The sequence below is a fragment of the Amblyomma mixtum genome, chromosome 3 (genome assembly GCF_055824585.1).
Source record: "Amblyomma mixtum isolate Tamu chromosome 3, ASM5582458v1, whole genome shotgun sequence".
In the NCBI taxonomy this organism is placed as follows: Eukaryota; Metazoa; Arthropoda; class Arachnida; order Ixodida; family Ixodidae; genus Amblyomma; species Amblyomma mixtum.
Window position 1 is genome coordinate 246444728 of NC_143014.1, and position 18526 is coordinate 246463253.

The 18526-nt window shown below is 43.1% G+C and overlaps 2 protein-coding genes across 2 annotated transcripts in view; both read left to right on the forward strand.

Moving 5' to 3' along the window:
- LOC149354258 (uncharacterized) overlaps positions 1-10006 on the forward strand; it is a 36002-nt gene extending 25996 nt beyond the window's left edge. Inside the window, exons 14-17 of the mRNA XM_089583231.1 lie at positions 1232-1297; positions 2598-2773; positions 4802-4895; positions 9792-10006. Of these exons, the coding sequence (XP_089439357.1) occupies positions 1232-1297; positions 2598-2773; positions 4802-4895; positions 9792-9865 (410 nt within the window). The 3' untranslated portion in view covers positions 9866-10006. The remainder of the gene's footprint in view (positions 1-1231; positions 1298-2597; positions 2774-4801; positions 4896-9791) is intronic.
- Positions 10007-15435: 5429 nt separating this feature from the next.
- On the forward strand, positions 15436-18325 carry Dbp73D (putative ATP-dependent RNA helicase Dbp73D). Its single transcript, XM_089583232.1, has 2 exons — positions 15436-15614; positions 15835-18325. Exons 1-2 carry the CDS (start codon positions 15595-15597, stop codon positions 18089-18091), a joined length of 2277 nt encoding a protein of 758 aa, XP_089439358.1. The 5' UTR covers positions 15436-15594; the 3' UTR covers positions 18092-18325.
- The last annotated feature ends 201 nt before the right edge of the window (positions 18326-18526 follow it).

The following is an 18526-nucleotide window of genomic DNA, read 5'->3' on the forward strand; positions in this document are numbered from 1 at the left end:
GTAACTGCTTAATTTTTCCCAAAAGTGAAAGAAACATTTCCTTGATACCATGTCATACTCAATGAAAAAAAAAAAGAACCAGGCCAGAAAATATCCTCATTCCTGGTTTCAAAATGTATACAAATGCCCTGAGCGCAAGCAACAAATTTAGCCAGAAGCGATCTCCTGCTTGAAGTCCGTGACCAGGTTCCTCACTCAAGGCTCCTAAATATTGTGTCATTTGGGGATGTCCCTGTCTCCATTACTGCCCACAGATCATTGAGCACTGTCTGTGGTGGTTTCTGTGCAAGGAGCCTCTTAGTCTTTTAAAGGTAATCCTTCAATCTGTGCAAGCTTCAGTTTGTCCTCGGTGCCCCTTTAATGAAAATGGACCATAGTAATACCTTGGAGCAGATCACTTGGGTACTCTGCTGGTAGCATTGTGGGCAGTAGTGATGTGTTCATTTGCTGTGCGCAGATTTGGCTCATAAAAGGGCTGCAGAAGGAACTTCCACACTTTACTCTTCCCCCTGGGCAAAGAAGTGATACCCCCAAGAGAGCGCGCCTGCTCCCAGGCACACTTAGATCTCGGGGCACCATGTTGCACATTCCCGAGGGCACCGACTGCCTTGTCCGTGTCTCATACAGCTCGGGCATACCTGAACAACACTGTTTTCAGAGAGTGGGCGAACACTAGAGTTTCTGGTTACAACATATTACAATACCTACCTATGAGAAGGCAGCTTGTGCAGCTGTTGCTCTCAAAGGGTGGCCCTGGGCATCTTGACTGGCCCGCCACCCCAGTCATCTTGGCTGTAGCAAAGAAAGCACAGTAGTTGTGCACAGATATGCACGAAGCAGAGCGTGAAACAAGCAACTAACAAACACAAGGGATGACTAATTAAACATAGGTATGGCATGCATTAGTCAAACGTCTTGGCGGGAGCAAAGATGTCTTTGTGTAACTTGCTCATTATTCTTTACATGGAAGCGGGAAGTGTCTTTCAGTGTTGATTTTGTAGCAGGTCACTCTAACTGCAATTGTAATGCAAAGTATTCTTTGCTTCAAAGTAGTATGCTACTCAGCTTGTCTCTTTATTCTTAAATCAGGCATCATGCCTAATTCCTTTCCGTTTGCTTGTCTTGATGAGGTGTCACTAATTGAGGTAACAGGTAACTTTTTTGTGTTTTTTGAAGAAACACCTGGATGCAGTGCTTGGCTTTCATGGTTTAACGGACGTGTCTCTTGCAGCATTTGTGTGCATGATTGAAAGCAAGGCAAAGATGGATCGAGAAGAGAAGCATCGTTTGATTTCCTGTGAGTGAATTGTTTTCTTTAAATATGGCATGCATGTATTCATTGGGTTCCTTTAGTGGAGTCTTACTTCCATTGCCTCTGGGTAACTTGTGAGCTGGTGGCTAGTGTGAGGTGAGCTGGTAGCAACTGGTGGCTAGTGCAAGTTATTTTTGCCTGTCTTCTTGCAATGTGAATGGAATACAATAATCATGTACAGGTGCCGTCAGAAGTAAATGGATGGCAATATTAACGAAAAATTTAATCATTGCCCGCTCAATTCATGCATCCTTGAATACATATGTGCAGCCTAATGGTGATTTTGCGAATTTCACTGTGCACCAACAAACATGGACCATTATGCTTTAGATTTAAAGAAGTTAAATTTTTTTGACAGTCGCCTTCTATTTACTTTTGACGGCGAGTGTACACGTATGTGGAAAGCAAACTGAGCAAAACAAGAATAGCTGATATGCATTTAGGCCAAAGATGTTTCTGTTTGCGATTGGCAGCTACCTCAATGTACAATCTTTTAAGGCGAATGCCTTTAATGGCCCATACGAGTTTAACTTGTGTTAACTAGGGAACTAAAAAAGATAGGAGAAAACGAATGGTTAAATCCGATAGAGGAGGAAAAAATGAACCTAGAAGCCAAGTTTAATGACTGTAGGTTAATTAGGTAATTAATTATAGACCAAAATGTTGAAATTGTGTCAAAATAGCGCGGACGTCGATATAGCCACGGGAATGGTGCGTTGTCATATCCACCAGAAGTCGTCACGGCATAGTGAAAATTGTCACAGAATGGTCGGAAAAACGTCGGATTTGTGTCAAATTAGATGGAAAAATGTGTAATTAAGTGTAATTAACACTTAAGATCCCCGAAAGATGTTTAATTTGGGTATCGATATAGCCACGGGAACGGTTCTTTCTCCTCTCAACACTTTAGTTGCCAAAGTGTCCTCGCAATTTTTTATGAGAACGTAACTTTTTCTTGTCATGTCAGGTGGCACCGATCTTCCTCGGGGCATTACATTAACCTTTCTGTGTTGTTCTGTGCTACAAGCCTTGCAGTGTTTAAGTTGCAACAGCATGGATTCTACACCCCTTCTGTCATTTATTCATTGTGGCTGGTCCTCTACTGTAACTTCCGTTTAGCAACTCTTTGTAGTTTCAGCTAGTGTTTGTCAGTGAAAGTGTACTTTAGCAATTAACCCTAAAAAAGTGTAAGCGATGTCGTGCTGGTTGATCATTCATTATAATAGGCCCAGCTGTACTGTGTACAGCTTCACACTTTTTCCTACCTCTATCTTATGTTGCACAGCACTTTACGTTGGGGAGGACGAAGTGAAGTTTGTGGATCCGGATTTGAGACCAGCTGGTTACAGGACTCCCTTCAGCTTCGGCACCCACATAGTCACTGACTCTGCAGCTGTGGGCGTCATGAAATTACTTCCAGATGCTGAAAAGCCATTGGCTGTTGACTATGAGCATGATATGGTAAGTGTGTGCACTTTTCATTCTTGCTTTTCGTTTGTGCTGGCTTCATTGACTGTTAATTGCAGCCTATTGGCTAGTTATAGCTTTCCTTTTCTCGTAGCCTCATTCATAACCTGTCAGACCCCACTGAATTTTCCCTTTTATTTGTTTGAATTTGTGCTTATTTTACAAGAGAAAAAACTACATGGCTCTTTCCAATGTTTTGTCTCTTGTGAAGCTGTGAAAGGTGTAGTAGCCATTAGGGGATATTGGAGCAGTCAATTTGCGTAGACAGCAAAATTTAGGGAATGTATGGGAATGTTATATGACAGATCGCATATCGCAGCTGCTTAAATAGAATGAAATAAAAATTGATGCCAGACGATGTAATGTGAGATTCAGCGACAGCTGAAGGCATCATAGGCATTATGCTTGCATAGTAGTAGGGTCTGTTATTGCTGGCTTCCACATGTTTTGCCGTTTTATCCTCATACTAAGCTTGGTCATCACTGCCTAAACCGTGGAGGAGGCCTGAGCGTGACCTCCTCGCCCAAGCACCTGCGTTGCCACTATGCGATGGTAGTCATCATAACACTGAATGGGAAGGATCCATTTGGTGCAGGCGTACGAGCATGTACTGGCGTGTGAGCTCGTTCATGTTCCACTGTGAAGAGTGGTCGTGCCCAGGCCACCTCGTATGCATGACGTCCGACGCAGATGCACATGATGCAGATATTGCCTCAGCTAAGATCTTTTGGGTTGAGCATAAAAAGCATGCTTAGGTTGAGCATAAAAAGCATGCTTGGGTTGAGCATAAAAAAAAATTTGTGAGTCATTAGGCCAGCCAAAGTAAATTGCAGTGCAAATGCAGCAAATGTAAAGCATAAAATAATTAGTAAGCCATAAAATCGAGCCCATGTAAAGCAAACTTAATTGTCCGCAGCTTGCACGCAATGGGATATGGCTGAAGGGAAAGGCACCAAATGGAAAACCATCCTCATAAAAGCTGATTCTGCTTACACAGTTTATTGCACCAGACCATCTAAGTGTCTGTCAGTTTTTTCATGAAATTGTGTGTTTTCAACCTCATACTTTTTTTTTGATGATTTTGTGTGTGTGTGGACATCAGTAGAAATGATAGAATGATGGGAATCTGATAAATTTAATTGTCTTAATTCTCAGGAAAGGTAGAATCTTGTAACGAAGCTTTGCTGATTCTTTAACACGCCAAGCTAGCGCGTCAATCGCTGCGGCTCTAGGTATAATTTGCTCACTCACTTGTATGGGAAAAGTCATGATACTGGTGCCTTCTGAATGCAATATTACCATATTTGAACAAATATAGTGCGAATTAATTGCCGCTGTTCTTCAAGATATTCACAGCAAGCTCACCCACCAGGCTCGCGGGCGGTGAGAAAAAGCCAACTTCTCATTGACCTTGAGCCATTGAGGCGAAACTTGCGCCACACACTGGCAAGAAAAAGTTGCTACGGAACGTGGAAAGAAGGCAGCAGGGGCCATTTGGAAAGAAGAGGAGGCAGTGAAAAAGCCATGAAGGAAAGGAGAAAAAAAAAATGGACAGAGGGGCACAGAATTCTGCACCACGAAACGTGAAGCAGCGAGGCAAGAATTTGTGGCACAGCGGCCACTGCTGCGCGAAAGGTCGCATGCGTAAACATGCGGGAGGCTGCCCCCTGCATATGACAGATTTGTTCTCAGTCCACGGAATTTAAAATTTTCCACCGCAGAAAATTATGGGCCTTCGACATGATATATCAGCACACCTGTCATACCCCAGGGCATTTTACTCTTTGCTTAATGGACATTCCGCGAGTTGTTCTTGTGACTGAAGTGTGAAAAACAAAAAAAAAGTTGCAATAAATGCTGAATGCTTTGCAAAAAAAAAGAAAAAAGGTACCTTTTGTGGTGAGCAGGTACTGAAAAAGCTGCTTGGGGCTTTAACACACATTTGTAATTGTTGCGTTTCTGCGAAATGAACAGATCTGTTATGTGCTGCTATGTGACAATGTAACTTTTTTTTGGTTGCAGTGCTTTTATGCACTTGATGATGGCATGTTGGTCAGCACCGCTGGTGATGCTTGGACATTGCTTGAAAAAGGATCTGTATTCCGGATCTTGAGTGGTACGTTTTTGAAAAATTGTCTGTTTATTACCTCTCTTTACTGTTTCTTTTTTTCTCAGTCTCTAAAATTGAGGTAGATTAGATGATAGTGGAAAAGACAACAAACCACCATTGGGCACTGGCCCCTAATGTCTACATACTGTGTGCTGTGCAGTGTGGTCTGCTCTGTGCTAGTGGCTAACCTCCTTTCTAGCTTCATACATATATGTATGGATGTTATGTTACCCTGACTTGAAAGTACTCGCCAGTACTCCTCATGGCAGTGGCAGCTGATGCGGAATATTACATCAAACATCATGTGCCACTTCAAAAATTATTAAGGTGCTCTTGTGCTACTCATTGCAGTAAGACTGCCAGATGAGGGCTGCACTATATGATGGGCCAAGAAATATGGACAGTGGTTGGCTCAGCACTTCAGTAGAGTTCAGTAGTTTTTGTAGCTCAGGAAAAAGAGCACACAGAGGCTTAATGTTTCAAGTTAATTTCTCATATTTGGAAGAAAGTGGGAGGAAAGCACATAATTGTATTTTCATGTGCCATTGGTGGTTACTGCAGTTATAACTTGCGTATGTTGCATGGTATTCTCTCACTAGAGCTGCGACTGTGGCTGTGTTTCTCGCTGCTTTTATGGGTATTTGTTTTGTGAACCATGTTTACTACAGTAAAACCCCGTTACAAGAGACACTGAAGGGACCCGAGAAAGATGTTTCTTATAACCAAGGTCTCTTGTAACGAGAAATTCTAAAAACACTGTGGAGTTCGACTAGATAAGTTTATTGAACATCAGCATATGAGTGCGTTTAAACACATTCACGCACATTAAGAGCAGATTGTTCAGGATGGCTTAAAGAAGTCTTTCATAGTAGTTTTTTTTTTGTGAGTGCAGAGTGTACTAGTTTCTTGCCCAAATTCTCGATGTAAAGCACTTCGCTTTGCAGTCCTTCCTGTTGCTTACAATACCTTTGAAGCACTCTTAGATGCTCGTCGGCCTCACATGCTAACACTTTTTCCCCTGGAATGTCCTCGATGTCATCCTCCTTCTCCTCTGGTTCATCCTCTATGGCACACATACCATTTACTTGTGCGAGGATTGCATGGTCTGTAAGCTCTTCAGAGCACACGAGGTCCACATCTGCAAATACGAACTCCTCAAAAGATTCTGGTACCTCTGCAGTCTCTTAGTTGCTCGCCTAAGCTTCATTTTCAAGGAAGTTTTTCACAAGATTTATATAAGGCCCCTCTCTTCCATCATGTCACCACATTTAAAGCCTGCTTTTCTGAAACAGTTTTCCACAACTTCACTTCTCAGGCCATTCTGGGCAGCTGAAATCACCTGAACAGCAAACTTCACATCAGTTACTGTTGCACGGTCTTGCTGCATGTCGAACAATAGACTTCTACCAACCGTGTTCTGTACTGCAACTTGACAAAGTGCACAATCCCTGGGTCTATTGGTTGAAGGTGGGATGTAGAGTTTGGAGGGAAAAAATCTTTAGTAGCTTTGAGCACAGGGACTTTGGTGTGGCAAGAAGCATTGTCCACAAAGAGAAGCACATCACGATTCTGAGCTTTCATCTTCCGATCAAATTTTAGCAGCCAAGAATTGAAAATGCTGGGTGTCATCCATGCATTCTGGTTTGCATCGTATGTGACGGGAATGTGATGCCAGTGGCTGAAACAGTGGAGCCGTTTCAACTTCCCAATCACAAGGAGACACTCCTTCTCAGTTTCTGACATACTGCAACAAAAAAGGATGCTGGTCAAATGTTTAGGGGAACCCCCCAAGGTGGAGTAGAAGGATGCTGGTGCTCTCCTTCGACCGCTTCCCGCCGTGGCATGCATCGGACTTGAACGAGTGTCTTTCCTGGCCTCATTTTGTAGAACAAACCTCTCTCATCCGCGACGAATACATCGTCAGAGCTGTAACCGTGAAGTAATTGAGGAAGTTCATGATCTCTCCACGAGGACACGCAGTCTGTGACTGCAATTTCAGTGCAGCGAGACAGTAATCGCAGCTATGTTATGTGTGACATCCAGCTGCAGAACAAAACAGAATCGAGGCAAGGGAATGAAAAGTGCAGTGCATACGAGTTGGTACGACATCGGCTGCGTTGCGTGAGCATATCTGGGTTGTGTCTCTTCTAAACAGTGAAGAATTTACTCTAGGGACCCAAAAAGTTCTCCTTAGTAACCGAGTGTCTTTTGTAACTGTGTCTCTTGTATGCGATGTTGTTAACATGGCGAACATAGGAAAACCAACCAAACCACTTTCAAATGTCTCTTGTAACTGTGTCTCTTGTAATGAGATTTTACTGTGGAGCTAGCAAAATAGAAATGTCTTCTAAGGCATGATTCAAGAAATGTTCACCAAATCTGTATGGTTAAAATGCTAAAATAGGCAGATTTTTCATATTAATTCTCAAGCTTGCTCATGCTGTCAGTTTGCACCCAGTCTCAGTTACCCAGACACATCTTCGCAGTTAAGTTGAAGAGATTACCTCACAGTTTTGAATAAAGAAGAATGGATATAGATTAATTTTTGCAATCAAACTGCAAGGCATGAAAGCAGCACTGCACGAACAATGACATTATGCCACACATTCAAAAGCTTTCACATGGAGCAGTGTGCGGTATCGTACAGCTGAATGAGTGCTAAAATACTGCATGTGCAAGTGTATCTTGTGTGCTGCACCCTAACTTTTGCCATTTCTCCTTCTTTGTCTACTTATCAATGCTGTTGCTGGCAGTTGTCTAGCTGTACATACAACATAAAACAACTTTTTGTATCTTTTTATGCTTTATAAATATATGTATTTGGGTTAATAATTTGCATTAAAAAGATCAACAACTAATTATTTATGACTCCAATTTTTTGTCGAATGGTTGCATTTTTAATGCAAAGTCTTCTGTCTTTAACAGCACAATTTTTTTTAAAAACTTATTACTAGTGTGCTCACTCATTTTTGAAAACAATAAGGATACATAATAAGGAATCATAATGGTGATCGGACACTAGCAAAGTTGAGGAACCGAAAATAAATACTGTGTCAGCTACACAATACTTCTGTAGTTTTCCACAGTGGAGAAACTAAACTTGTGTTTGTCATTGACAGGGTGACCTTGGTTTTGGCACAAGCCTTCAGGATTGTTTCATTTTACACGTGCTTGTGTACAAAAGCACTGATGCGCCCTGTCATGCTATGGGGGTTGCCGCTGTTCTGCCATTCTGAGCAGCAACATGAAGGCAGTGCCTCTTTTCAACAAACTGTCCTTGCGCTGGAAGACCCTCTCGAAAGGGCGTAAGCTCAGTACCACGATACACTTAACAGCAGCTAGGTTATGTATAGTACTGATATGTGGTACCTGCCGCAGTGGTGCAGTGGCTAGACATGCTGCTCCTGACTGTGATGTTTCAGAATCTTATCCTGTGTGCTGCCCATGTGTTCACCGATATCGCACAGCACATGCCCATGTGTTGTGCGATATTGGTGATCATTAAAGAACCTCAGGTAGTCGGAATTAATCCAGAGCCCTCCACTCTGCTGTCTTTCATAGCCCCACATGAATCTTCAGGATGCTAAACCTCGCATATCATGACTAATACTGATACATGGGTAGTACCAAAGTTTAAGCACACTGTTAATTTATCTTGTTTTACATAATACTCAGTGTAGAATTAAAAGTGGAATTGTTTAACTGGTAATAATGTGATTTTATCAATACAAGGCAAGGTGTTTTCACTTGCACCATAATTTTATAAAAGGACTGACAATGGACTAAAGCGTGTTAATTTTTTTGTTGCTCAGAAGAGGTGCGTGTGATTGTGTTCTAGCTTTCCACCAATCATTTGCAGGATATGGCTGGTTGCCAAAATGATGTGCAGATGCTGTTGCATAGAAACAGCTTTGGGAGAAGCGACTTGAGAAATGGCAGTGTACTTAGTGGCGTGGTGATGCTTGCAGTAATGCCCCCTTAAGTGCTTTAGACATTGGAGCATGTGCATGTAAACTCTGAGTGTTTGTGATGCAGCTGGACTATTGGTGTGACCACACTTCAAAAAAAAAAAAGCCTACTAACCTTAATGCAATAAAATTGCATTGAATTGAAAAGGGTGTCAGTTGCAGTTGCTGATAATCGATATCTTGGCCTTAGATTTGAGGTCTGTGTGGTGAAGAGATGTTTTCAAAACAGAAACGGTTAAGACACAAACGATGTCAGTGCACGTTAAAGAACCCCAGGTGGTCGAAATTTCCGGAGCCCTCCACTACGGCGTCTCTCATAGCCTTAGTCGCTTTGGGACGCTAAACCCCATAAACCAAACCATAAACCAAACAAACAAGTAAGATGATTGACCTAGTGTTTGGGTAACATTTGTCAAACACTAGCCCTGCCGTCTGTTTTGTCTTCATCGCTTGATTGCACTTGTTTTCTTCACACTTCTCATAGTTCTGACTATCCCAGCAGCATGCTTTGCCAAGTCTGTTAGCTGATTAAGACTGAAAGCATACAATTCAGAGGAACTAATCTACATTCTTAACTGGTACAATTGCTGGACTGGTTGCTTAGTTGAAATTCCTACATTGCCATTGCATAATGTGTAGCTTTGCTAGTTTTGTTCCTACCATACTGCACTAAGGTACTCTTTGGTAGCTTTACTGTTTTGTCTTTGAGGAACTGCAAGTCAGAAAGCTAAATTAACCTATGGCTTAAGTTAAGCAAGTGAAGTCTTGAAGTACGTTAAAATTTCTATGAATCTTCTGTTGCATCTGGTTTTGAGTTGTCTCTGAAAAATGCAGTGCTCAGTGTTTTCAGTTCCTTACAGAAAGGCTCTGTAATTGTTTTTCTGTGTACCATGTAATGCACAGAATGCTTATTGTGTGTCTTTTTTTCTTTTAGGCATGCCGTATAGTTTGAAGAATGTGGGGACGACCACATCCAAGCTCTTTTATGTACTAACGAAACCGGCATAGGTTGAACCACAGAACGTGGGGATGGCCACATCCAAGCTCTTTTATGTGCTAACGGAACCAGCACAGGTTGAACTACTTCAATGCTTTTATGACATATTGGCCTTGTTATTTTTTTAATAAAATTCTAATGCATTGAATGCATTCATCTTGCTTTGCATTTTTTGTCTTCTGTACTATTTATGCAGATCTCGCTGTGATCTGTACTTGAAATGAAATAGTGTGGTGACAAAAAAATTTCAGCCGCTCATCCTCAGGTACAAGTGATCAGTACTAGCTGGTTCACGACATTAACATGATGACGTCACGCACAACTGCCACTGAACAAACGCAAATAGCTGCCGTAGCCTGTGAGCGATTAGGCAGTTTTGCATCTGCAGGGCAGTGTACTCTGCATCACTTTCGCGGTTAGGGCAGCATTGTACAGATGTATATAGTTGTTTGTTTTTGCTGAGGAAAGGGGCATGCAGATAGGACAGTGCAAAACAGGGGACTAGTCTAACACAGCTAGCATTGCAAAGTATTCTATATATATAATGTCAATATTTATTTAGAAATCAGCATCTCTCAAATTTCTGCAGACGAAAAGTAGCTGTTGTAAACTTCATTCACAATCTGTACAGATGGGAGATGGTGCTATGGTTTCTCTTGCATTAATATTCAGTTTAAAACAATAATCTTGAGGGAGAAAATGTCCTTAGTGCTGCAGGTCACACGGGCAGTAGTACGAAAACAGCACCCTTATTCTGAGGTGTCATGAGCAGGCAAAAGCTTTGAAGGCCGCATCTTTGACAACAAAACCAAATACTAGAGTGCCAGTACCAGAAATGCTGCATCATAGCATTGCAGCATTACATTGCATGGTTCACTCTTTTTGGCACATAAAAACAAAATCAGGCTTTTTTTTTTGATAGCACAATGCTAAGTCTGTTCATCAGTATGATCTCGCCTTGCTTTTTTGAGTAAACTAGTGAACATCATTGCTTAAAAAATGCCTGACCAAAAGAATGTGCGCTTGACCTTGAAGCACCTTGATAAGCGTGTGCAGTCTGTTTCAACACTGATGAATCAGACTTATCACCAAGATATACTTCTGCTGCAATTCATATTCAGCGTGCACTTAGCCTTGCTGCCTTAAGTTTACATTATAAGAGGTTTATTAGTTCGCATTTTCTTAGTCTTTACACTTCATCCTGTTGCTGCTTAGAAGGAAAAGCTGCTTTTTGGTGCAAGTCATTCAGCTGCTGGAGAGAGGGATGGGAGGTGACCCTGTCTGCCTGCTTGGACCTGGAGTCCCAGAGGGCTCTGGTTCACAGAGTGTGGCCAGCGGCTACCACCAAGGGTGTCTCAGGATAAGGACTACCACCCAGGCAAGGGAGCAGTGAAACCCTCCACCCTCTCCTAAAATCCACCCTAGTCCATCCAATAAAGATTTTACCACCACCACCAAATGTGCCATCTAGTACTGTTTTTGTACTGCATGCTATGTGAATGGGAGCACCCCAAAAAGTGCTTGGTTCACTTAACAAATGGTGCTTGCTGTTGCAGACTGGTGGCGCTCCCAAAGCAGCTCACGCAACTTACGCTGACACACTGAAGCATGTTCTTGCTCTTCATGTCTCTCCACCAGTCTTTCAACATATTTTATACATGCACAGCCATTTATGGTGCAGCCAGTCACTGCTTTAGAATGGAAACCTCACTGTGGGCATTAAGACCCTTGCACTTCTATAGTCAGTACAAGCTGCTGTATGGGTTAGGCATTTTTTTTTTTTTGTTCCTTCATGGTAGAACTGGCTAATCTTGTGGATGGCATTGACTTCTCTCATTACATGTTACACATATCATTCATATGCAATTAATGAAGCTCCATTACATATGAGGGTGCATGAATGCAATTAATACATAATGAATATGTTAACAACTTTATTACTACAAAAGTATTCATGAAAACTGGTGCTGATAAGATCATGTAAGTTTTGCAAAGTAATCCATGCTCGAAGCTACTTCTCATACATCTTTGGTCATTTACAGCAACACGAGTGAAACTAATGTTCTACTGTGGAAGCCTAGTCGTGAACAACTCAATTTTGCTTCATCATTGAAGGAATTCTGGGCAACATGAGAAGAAAAAATCCTGAACAGGCTTGACAAGCCTTCACCCCCTGCTTAGCAAATGACAGCAGAGTGGCAGATAAAATGTGATGCATATATGTGACATGCTCACCTGTGGCACCATGTGGCTGCATATCACATTGCCTAGATGCTTAGTTGCACTGTGCACAGAAGCTGCTACAACTAGGCAAAAAAACATGCATGTAATTAGAATAAAGAAAAAGCTGATCATGCAACAAAACTATTCCTTTTTCTGGTCACCAGAAAAATGCTCGTGTAATATGGCATAGCAATTGGGCAAATGTTTTTCTGTGCAACACTTCAGTGTTTGAAATGGGTGGTTTTATGGGCTGCTCTTGGAGGGGGGGGGGGGGGGGGGGGGGGGGGCAGTACCATATGCAGAATTCCTCATTTGAACTCATTTAGCAGCAAGAAGGGGTCAGTGTGGTTTTTTTCAGCAGAAATTTTTCTTAAATATGCTCCTGGTGTTTTGACACATTAGCATTTATTGACTGGCTTATTCATTGTACATATACTACGCCACTGAGAATGATGACATTCATTGTATATTAGTTTTTTGGTAGCCAAAGGGGCTGATCTATTGAAAAGTTGGTTTCTATTTCTTCATGGCAATAAAGGAACAATCGTTTAAAGCTGCAGGAATTAAAGACTGGCAGGAATTTTTGCCTGCCTAAACTATGTATATATTCCGAAAAGGCAGTCAAAATTTTGTTAATGCACAGCACTAGCAGAATAGAACATTTTAGTAATATATCAAAGACTACTGGCCTTCTAACCAGACACTGTGAACAGTGATACCAAGAGGTAGTTGTTACTCCAGTGTAAGCATCCCTTATATCAGCTGCCTGTCCGTTCTTGTCATGCAGAGAAATGTATGCTAAAGATGCTTTTGAATGTGGCTACAGGGACTTTCATTGCTAGAGTGAAGGGGAGGAGGAGTCCCTGTAACTTAAGAGAGAGAGAAGGAAAGATATACTAAGAATTCAAGTCGTCGCTAGCTTGCCACACCAAAGCTAGTTGGTCATCCCGATGGTGCAGTGCCAGCCAGGCGTCCGACTGCTCTGCTACAAGCAGTATTTGCTTTATGCTTGAAGGGAAGCAATAAAGCCTCAGCAAAATCCGATTCCATGTTTTCACATGCTTTGAGACTTCCTTGAACAGCGAGCACACCTGCACTGTTTTTTTGTCCATTGAAAATTGTTGCTACTTTTTACCACTGTTATCGTAATGCTTTGCTGCGCATCTTGCTACATCCTGCTGAAAAAGCTGCATTTTTTTATTGTTCAAGTTCTTCTCATGTTTTCTGTGCAAAAACACATGCTAAAAAAGGCTCACATTGTTGGAAAATGTAAAAATGCCCAATTTCTGTACAGCTGCAGAAGTTCATTGCTGAATAATAAATGAAAGAAGTGCAAGTCCAGTTTTCACCACTGCTGTATTTCTAAAGGGCTCTGTCAAAAAGATATTGCAGCCATCTTTTTTAATACTGTAAATTGTGGGGTTTAACGTTCTAAATCGACCCATGGGCTATGAGGGATGCCCAATGCACACAGGCGTTTTTGTACTTCATCGCTATCAAAATAGCGGCCGCAGCCAATATCAAACCTGCAACGTGTGATCAGCCGCCAAATGCCAAAGCCACTGAGCCATCATGGCAGTATTTTTAGTGGATGTGCGGCACAAAGTGTAGGCCTCGACTTTTGACTGCTTCACAACTCGGGGAGAAGAGGGAAAAAACACTGAAAAAAAAAGAACAGTTGGTTCTAACTAAAAACTTCCAACTGTGTTTTTAGCCCTCTAGTCAGAGTCTTTGGCACCCACATTGCATCCAGGAGATACTCATAAAATGTATCTCCCATTGGGTGGCATACAATGCAACAAATGAACAATGGAAGAACCTAGTGCTAACAACTCGACGTTTATTGCGCAGTACATTGCAATAAAGAAAAGGAGACATGAAAAAAAGAATGATAACATATGCACAAAAACCAACATTTAAAAAATGCAGTAATGAACCATTGGCTTCAAACTGAGTCCAACTGGGAACTATGTTATTTGGAAACAACTGGATAGGGGGTTGGTTAGGGACAGGCCCTTTTCCAGGTGTTCTGTACCCTAAGAAAGCTGATTAATTGGCCGAGGGGCTAATCCTCTCAATGCCCGGCAGGTCAAGTTAGTTTTTTCAAGTTGCCAGTAGGTCTGTGTGGCCACTCGTTAGTTTAATTCGCATTCGACATCGAATTTCAATTGGCATCAAAAGAAATTGGATTCACACAGGAAGTGTCCAATTCAAGTCTCGGAATCCAAATGGGGCCCATAGTGTCCAAACACTACAACCCAACTGGAAAATAGCCGCTGCGGTGGCTTAAGTGGTTATGGTGCTTGACATACTGACCCGAAAGACGCGGGTTCGATCCCAGCCGCGGCAAAATGCCAGAGGCCCGTTTACTGTACGATGTCAGTGTACGTTAAAGATCTCATATGCAGGTGGTGGAAATTGCCCGGAGCCCTGCACTATGGCGTCCCTCATAACCTAGTCGTTTTCGGACGTTAAATGCCATGAACCAAACTAAATCAAACCCCAATAGGAAAAACCCCAGTCTAATGGAGGGCCTAGATGACTGAAATTCTTGAAACCAATTGGACTGTCTGAATGCATTCAGACAGTCCAATTCAAATTCAAATGAATTCTGAAATGAAACCAATAGCTGGTTACAGTCGACAGCCCAATTGCACTCAATGGTTTCTTTGCAGTATACAAAATAGCTCTGGAAGTAATCAACAAGAGTTAGCGCTGCTGTATACTGCATGGTCTCGCCATGCAACCCATATCGTTTCAAGTAAGAATCGGAGAAATGTGTATAGATAGACATGAATGGGCTAACAAAATCGGTTCAAAGTTGTCAGTCATAAATAAAAACTGGTCACAGCTTTAATGGTCATATGCTTTAGCTCCCGTTCTCGGCAAATTCAGGCGCACATCGTCCTGGAGCCGCGGCGAACATGACACCGAACAAGAGGGCGAGCATTATGTGAACTTTCCGAAACTTTCTTTCAATCCGAATCGTATATATCCCCTCTCCACATTCGGTAGCCGCAAGGCCGGGGCGACGCGCCGCCGAAAATGTGTGCCCCAACTTGTCCGAACAACGAGACCGCTTAGCGCCGCTTAAAGTGTTCAAAATACCCGCGCGCCAAAGAGTGGAGAGGTGGAGCGGCGAAGCGTAGAACTAGCGCAAGCACAGCATAAAGAAACGGTAGAAACCAATATAACTTCGCCTTGACCAGTCTTCACTACGCAGAAAAAACTTTTCGTTCCTTATTGCGTTTTATTCATTTTTCAGCGGTCCTTTTTCAGAACTCTGATGCGCTGATCATTTTCATCATCACCATCATTGGTATCGGCGGCAGCGGCTTTGCACCTGCCATAGCCAGCCATAGTCTTAGCGTAGTTTCTGCCGTTTCTGCAGCGTGGTCGTAGCGTGGTGCGTGGTTCAGTGTCCATGGTTGAATTCTTTACTGTTAAATGCTGGCGTTTCTCTGCTTTAGGCATTAAATTATCTGTTAATAATTAAACCGATGATTGTGCTACCAAAATGGAGAAGCTGTACGTTAGGTGAGTTGTCCTAAATTGTACTCTGCTGTCAGCAACTCATGTAACTCTTCGGTATTTGTTGCCGGCCTCTGTGTCCCAAGTTAGCACGCGTGCCGTTAAAAACAAAAAAAAATATTGATAACTGGCTTTTTTAAAAGTAGATATTACAAAGGCCTTTGGAATGATCGCGTGGTTCCTCATTATGTCTCATTCGCAAATCCATTTGCCTTTCAACTTCCAGATTCACCGATGACGCCGAGAGCGCTGGAGAGAAGCCAATTGATCCTGACAAGCGACTGCGAAAAATTTTGAAGAAAGCTAAACGAAAGCAAGAGGAGGCTCGCCATTTGTCCCAAGATGATTGCTTGCAAGACGATCAGGCACAAGTCGCGCACGAAAATATCCGGCGCGATCGCGAGAAAAGAAAAATTGGCGACAGAGGATGCGAACTCGACCAGAATAACGACTTGGCGCCGGTTGGAAAGAAAGCTAGACCGGGATCGAAGGATCAGGGCATTGGTGCGTCTCATGCGTTTCCAGAGCCCTCATCTGACACTGCCATGGTGGAAGCACCAGTGGCGAAGAAGAAAACTCGAAGAAAGAGAAGCCAACAAATTCGCGTGCGACGAGATCGACGCAAAAATCTCACGGTGCAGCAAGAAATGGGCGGTGATTTGTCGCTAAGAACAGAGCGCGCCGAAGACCAAGAAGGACGCAAGAATCTCACGGCGGAGCTGCAAGTGGATGGCGATTTGCAGCCAAGAACAGAACGTGGCGAAGACCAAGAGCATAAGCCAACTGCATCAGATGGCGATGTAGGTGCTATGGAGCTCGCGGACACAGAAAACGGTGCGCCTGATGACCTGCGCGAGCCCACCGAAGTTATTTCAAGAGAGTATTATCCCGTGTTGGGTGATGTGCAAGTGAAAAAAATAGAGGCAGTTCACAGAGTTTTACCGGAATGGCTGTCCAACCCAGAGATGGTCCCGTCCATTGTGAAAAAAGGAAAAAAGCCTGGTAGCGCAAGAGTGGAGAACTTCACCAGTAGTTTGAGTGCCGAGATGTTGTCAATGTTGGCCGCAAATAACATACGGAAGCTCTTCCCAGTTCAAGAAAAAGTGGTTCCGTGGCTGCTGTCACCAGAACAACGGCGTTCGCACCTGCCTCCCCGGGATATTTGTGTGTCTGCACCAACAGGCAGTGGCAAGACACTTGCTTATGTCATACCAATTGTGGAGGCTCTTAAAGGTCGTGTTGTGCGTGCTGTCCGTGCTGTTGTTGTCCTTCCTGTTAAAGAGCTTGCAGTGCAAGTCCATGCTGTGTTCTTGCAGTATGTGCGTGCAACATCATTGAACGTGCAGCTAGTGACTGGAACGAGAACATTTGCTGAAGAACAGGCACTGCTTGTTCGCAAAAGTGCAAGAGGTTTTGTGAGCTTAGCGGACATTGTGGTGGCAACTCCGGGGCGTCTCCTTGACCATGTTCGTAAGACTCCTGGGTTTAACCTGCATCTGCTTAAGTTTTTTGTTCTTGATGAAGCTGACAGAGTTATTGAAGATGTGCAGACAACTTTGATTCCTGAGGTAGAACAAGCTGTGTTTGGTGTAAACAAGCTGAACTGCTGTTGTAAAGAACCTGTCCATGGCCGCCTGTGTACACACCCATTAACTGTATGTTGCCTTCAGAATTGTCGCGAGCCCGTGCAGAAGCTCTTGTATTCAGCAACACTGACCCAAGATCCTGACAAGTTGCAAAGCCTAATGCTTTTTCAACCCAAACTTTTCACAGCCACTGCTGCACTCGATGTGGAAGGTGACAAGCAGCGGCAAAAGACCTTTGTTGGGAAGTACACTACGCCACAGGGGCTCAGTGAATACTACTACGTCACTCTTGATAACACAAAGCCATTGGCTGTGTGGGATCTTGTGGCTAACCATGGTTTTCGGGATACTCTTTGTTTCACTGCATCCAAGGAGGATGCCCACAGGCTTAGCTTAGTGCTTAAAGAAATGGGTGGCATTCGTGCTGAAGAATTCTCTGCAAAGTTGAGCCCTGCAGAACGAGCACGGGTTCTGAGGAAATTCGCGTCTGGAAAGCTGGACATCTTGGTGTGCTCCAATGTCCTGGCAAGAGGTCTTGACGTGCCCAATGTGCGCCATGTCATATGCTATGACCCTCCAAGGTTTATCAAGACTTATGTACACAGGGTGGGCAGGACTGCACGTGCTGGAGTTCCAGGCACTGCTGTGACGTTCATGCGACAAGGCCAGTTGCAAGCTTTCAAGGCAATGCTCGAGTCAGCTGGAAAGCAGGATATTCAGCCTTTGGACATTAGCGAGAGCGATGGTCTCGAAGAATTTCAGAGCAAGTATCGGGATGCTCTGAAGGCTGTCGAAGTGATCGTAAAAAGTGAGCAGAATGGCCCAGAAAGAGGGAAGAAGTACAGTTTTGCTCAAAAATCTTGGGCTGCCAAGGAAGCACCTGATGTGCAACATTAAACACTGGCTCTACTGATATCACGTTTTAGTGCTGAAGCCGGTATAATAAAATCCTTGTCCACCTTCATCAGTGTGCATGCGAGAATTTTGTGATGTTGAAGAGACAGACACAGACTAGACACTTGACCATCTTCGATCCTATGCAATGGTACACTTAATTTGTCCCAGGTCCCAGTTATAAATAAAATTGCTTCTCTTGAGTTTGGGAATAAATACCACCTTTTCACAATTGTCCTGCGATCACTAGCTTCATGTTGAAAAGTTGCTCGGTTGTGCCTATTTTGTAACCTTCACCACACCTTGCAACTATTTTTTTTTTGCTCATAGTGCTGCATTTATCACCCGCCATGATGGCATAATTGAACTGTGTGGCACGAAGCCTCAAACCTTTCCTAAAACACCTAATGCCCCATCATTCAGAGGGTGAAATATTTT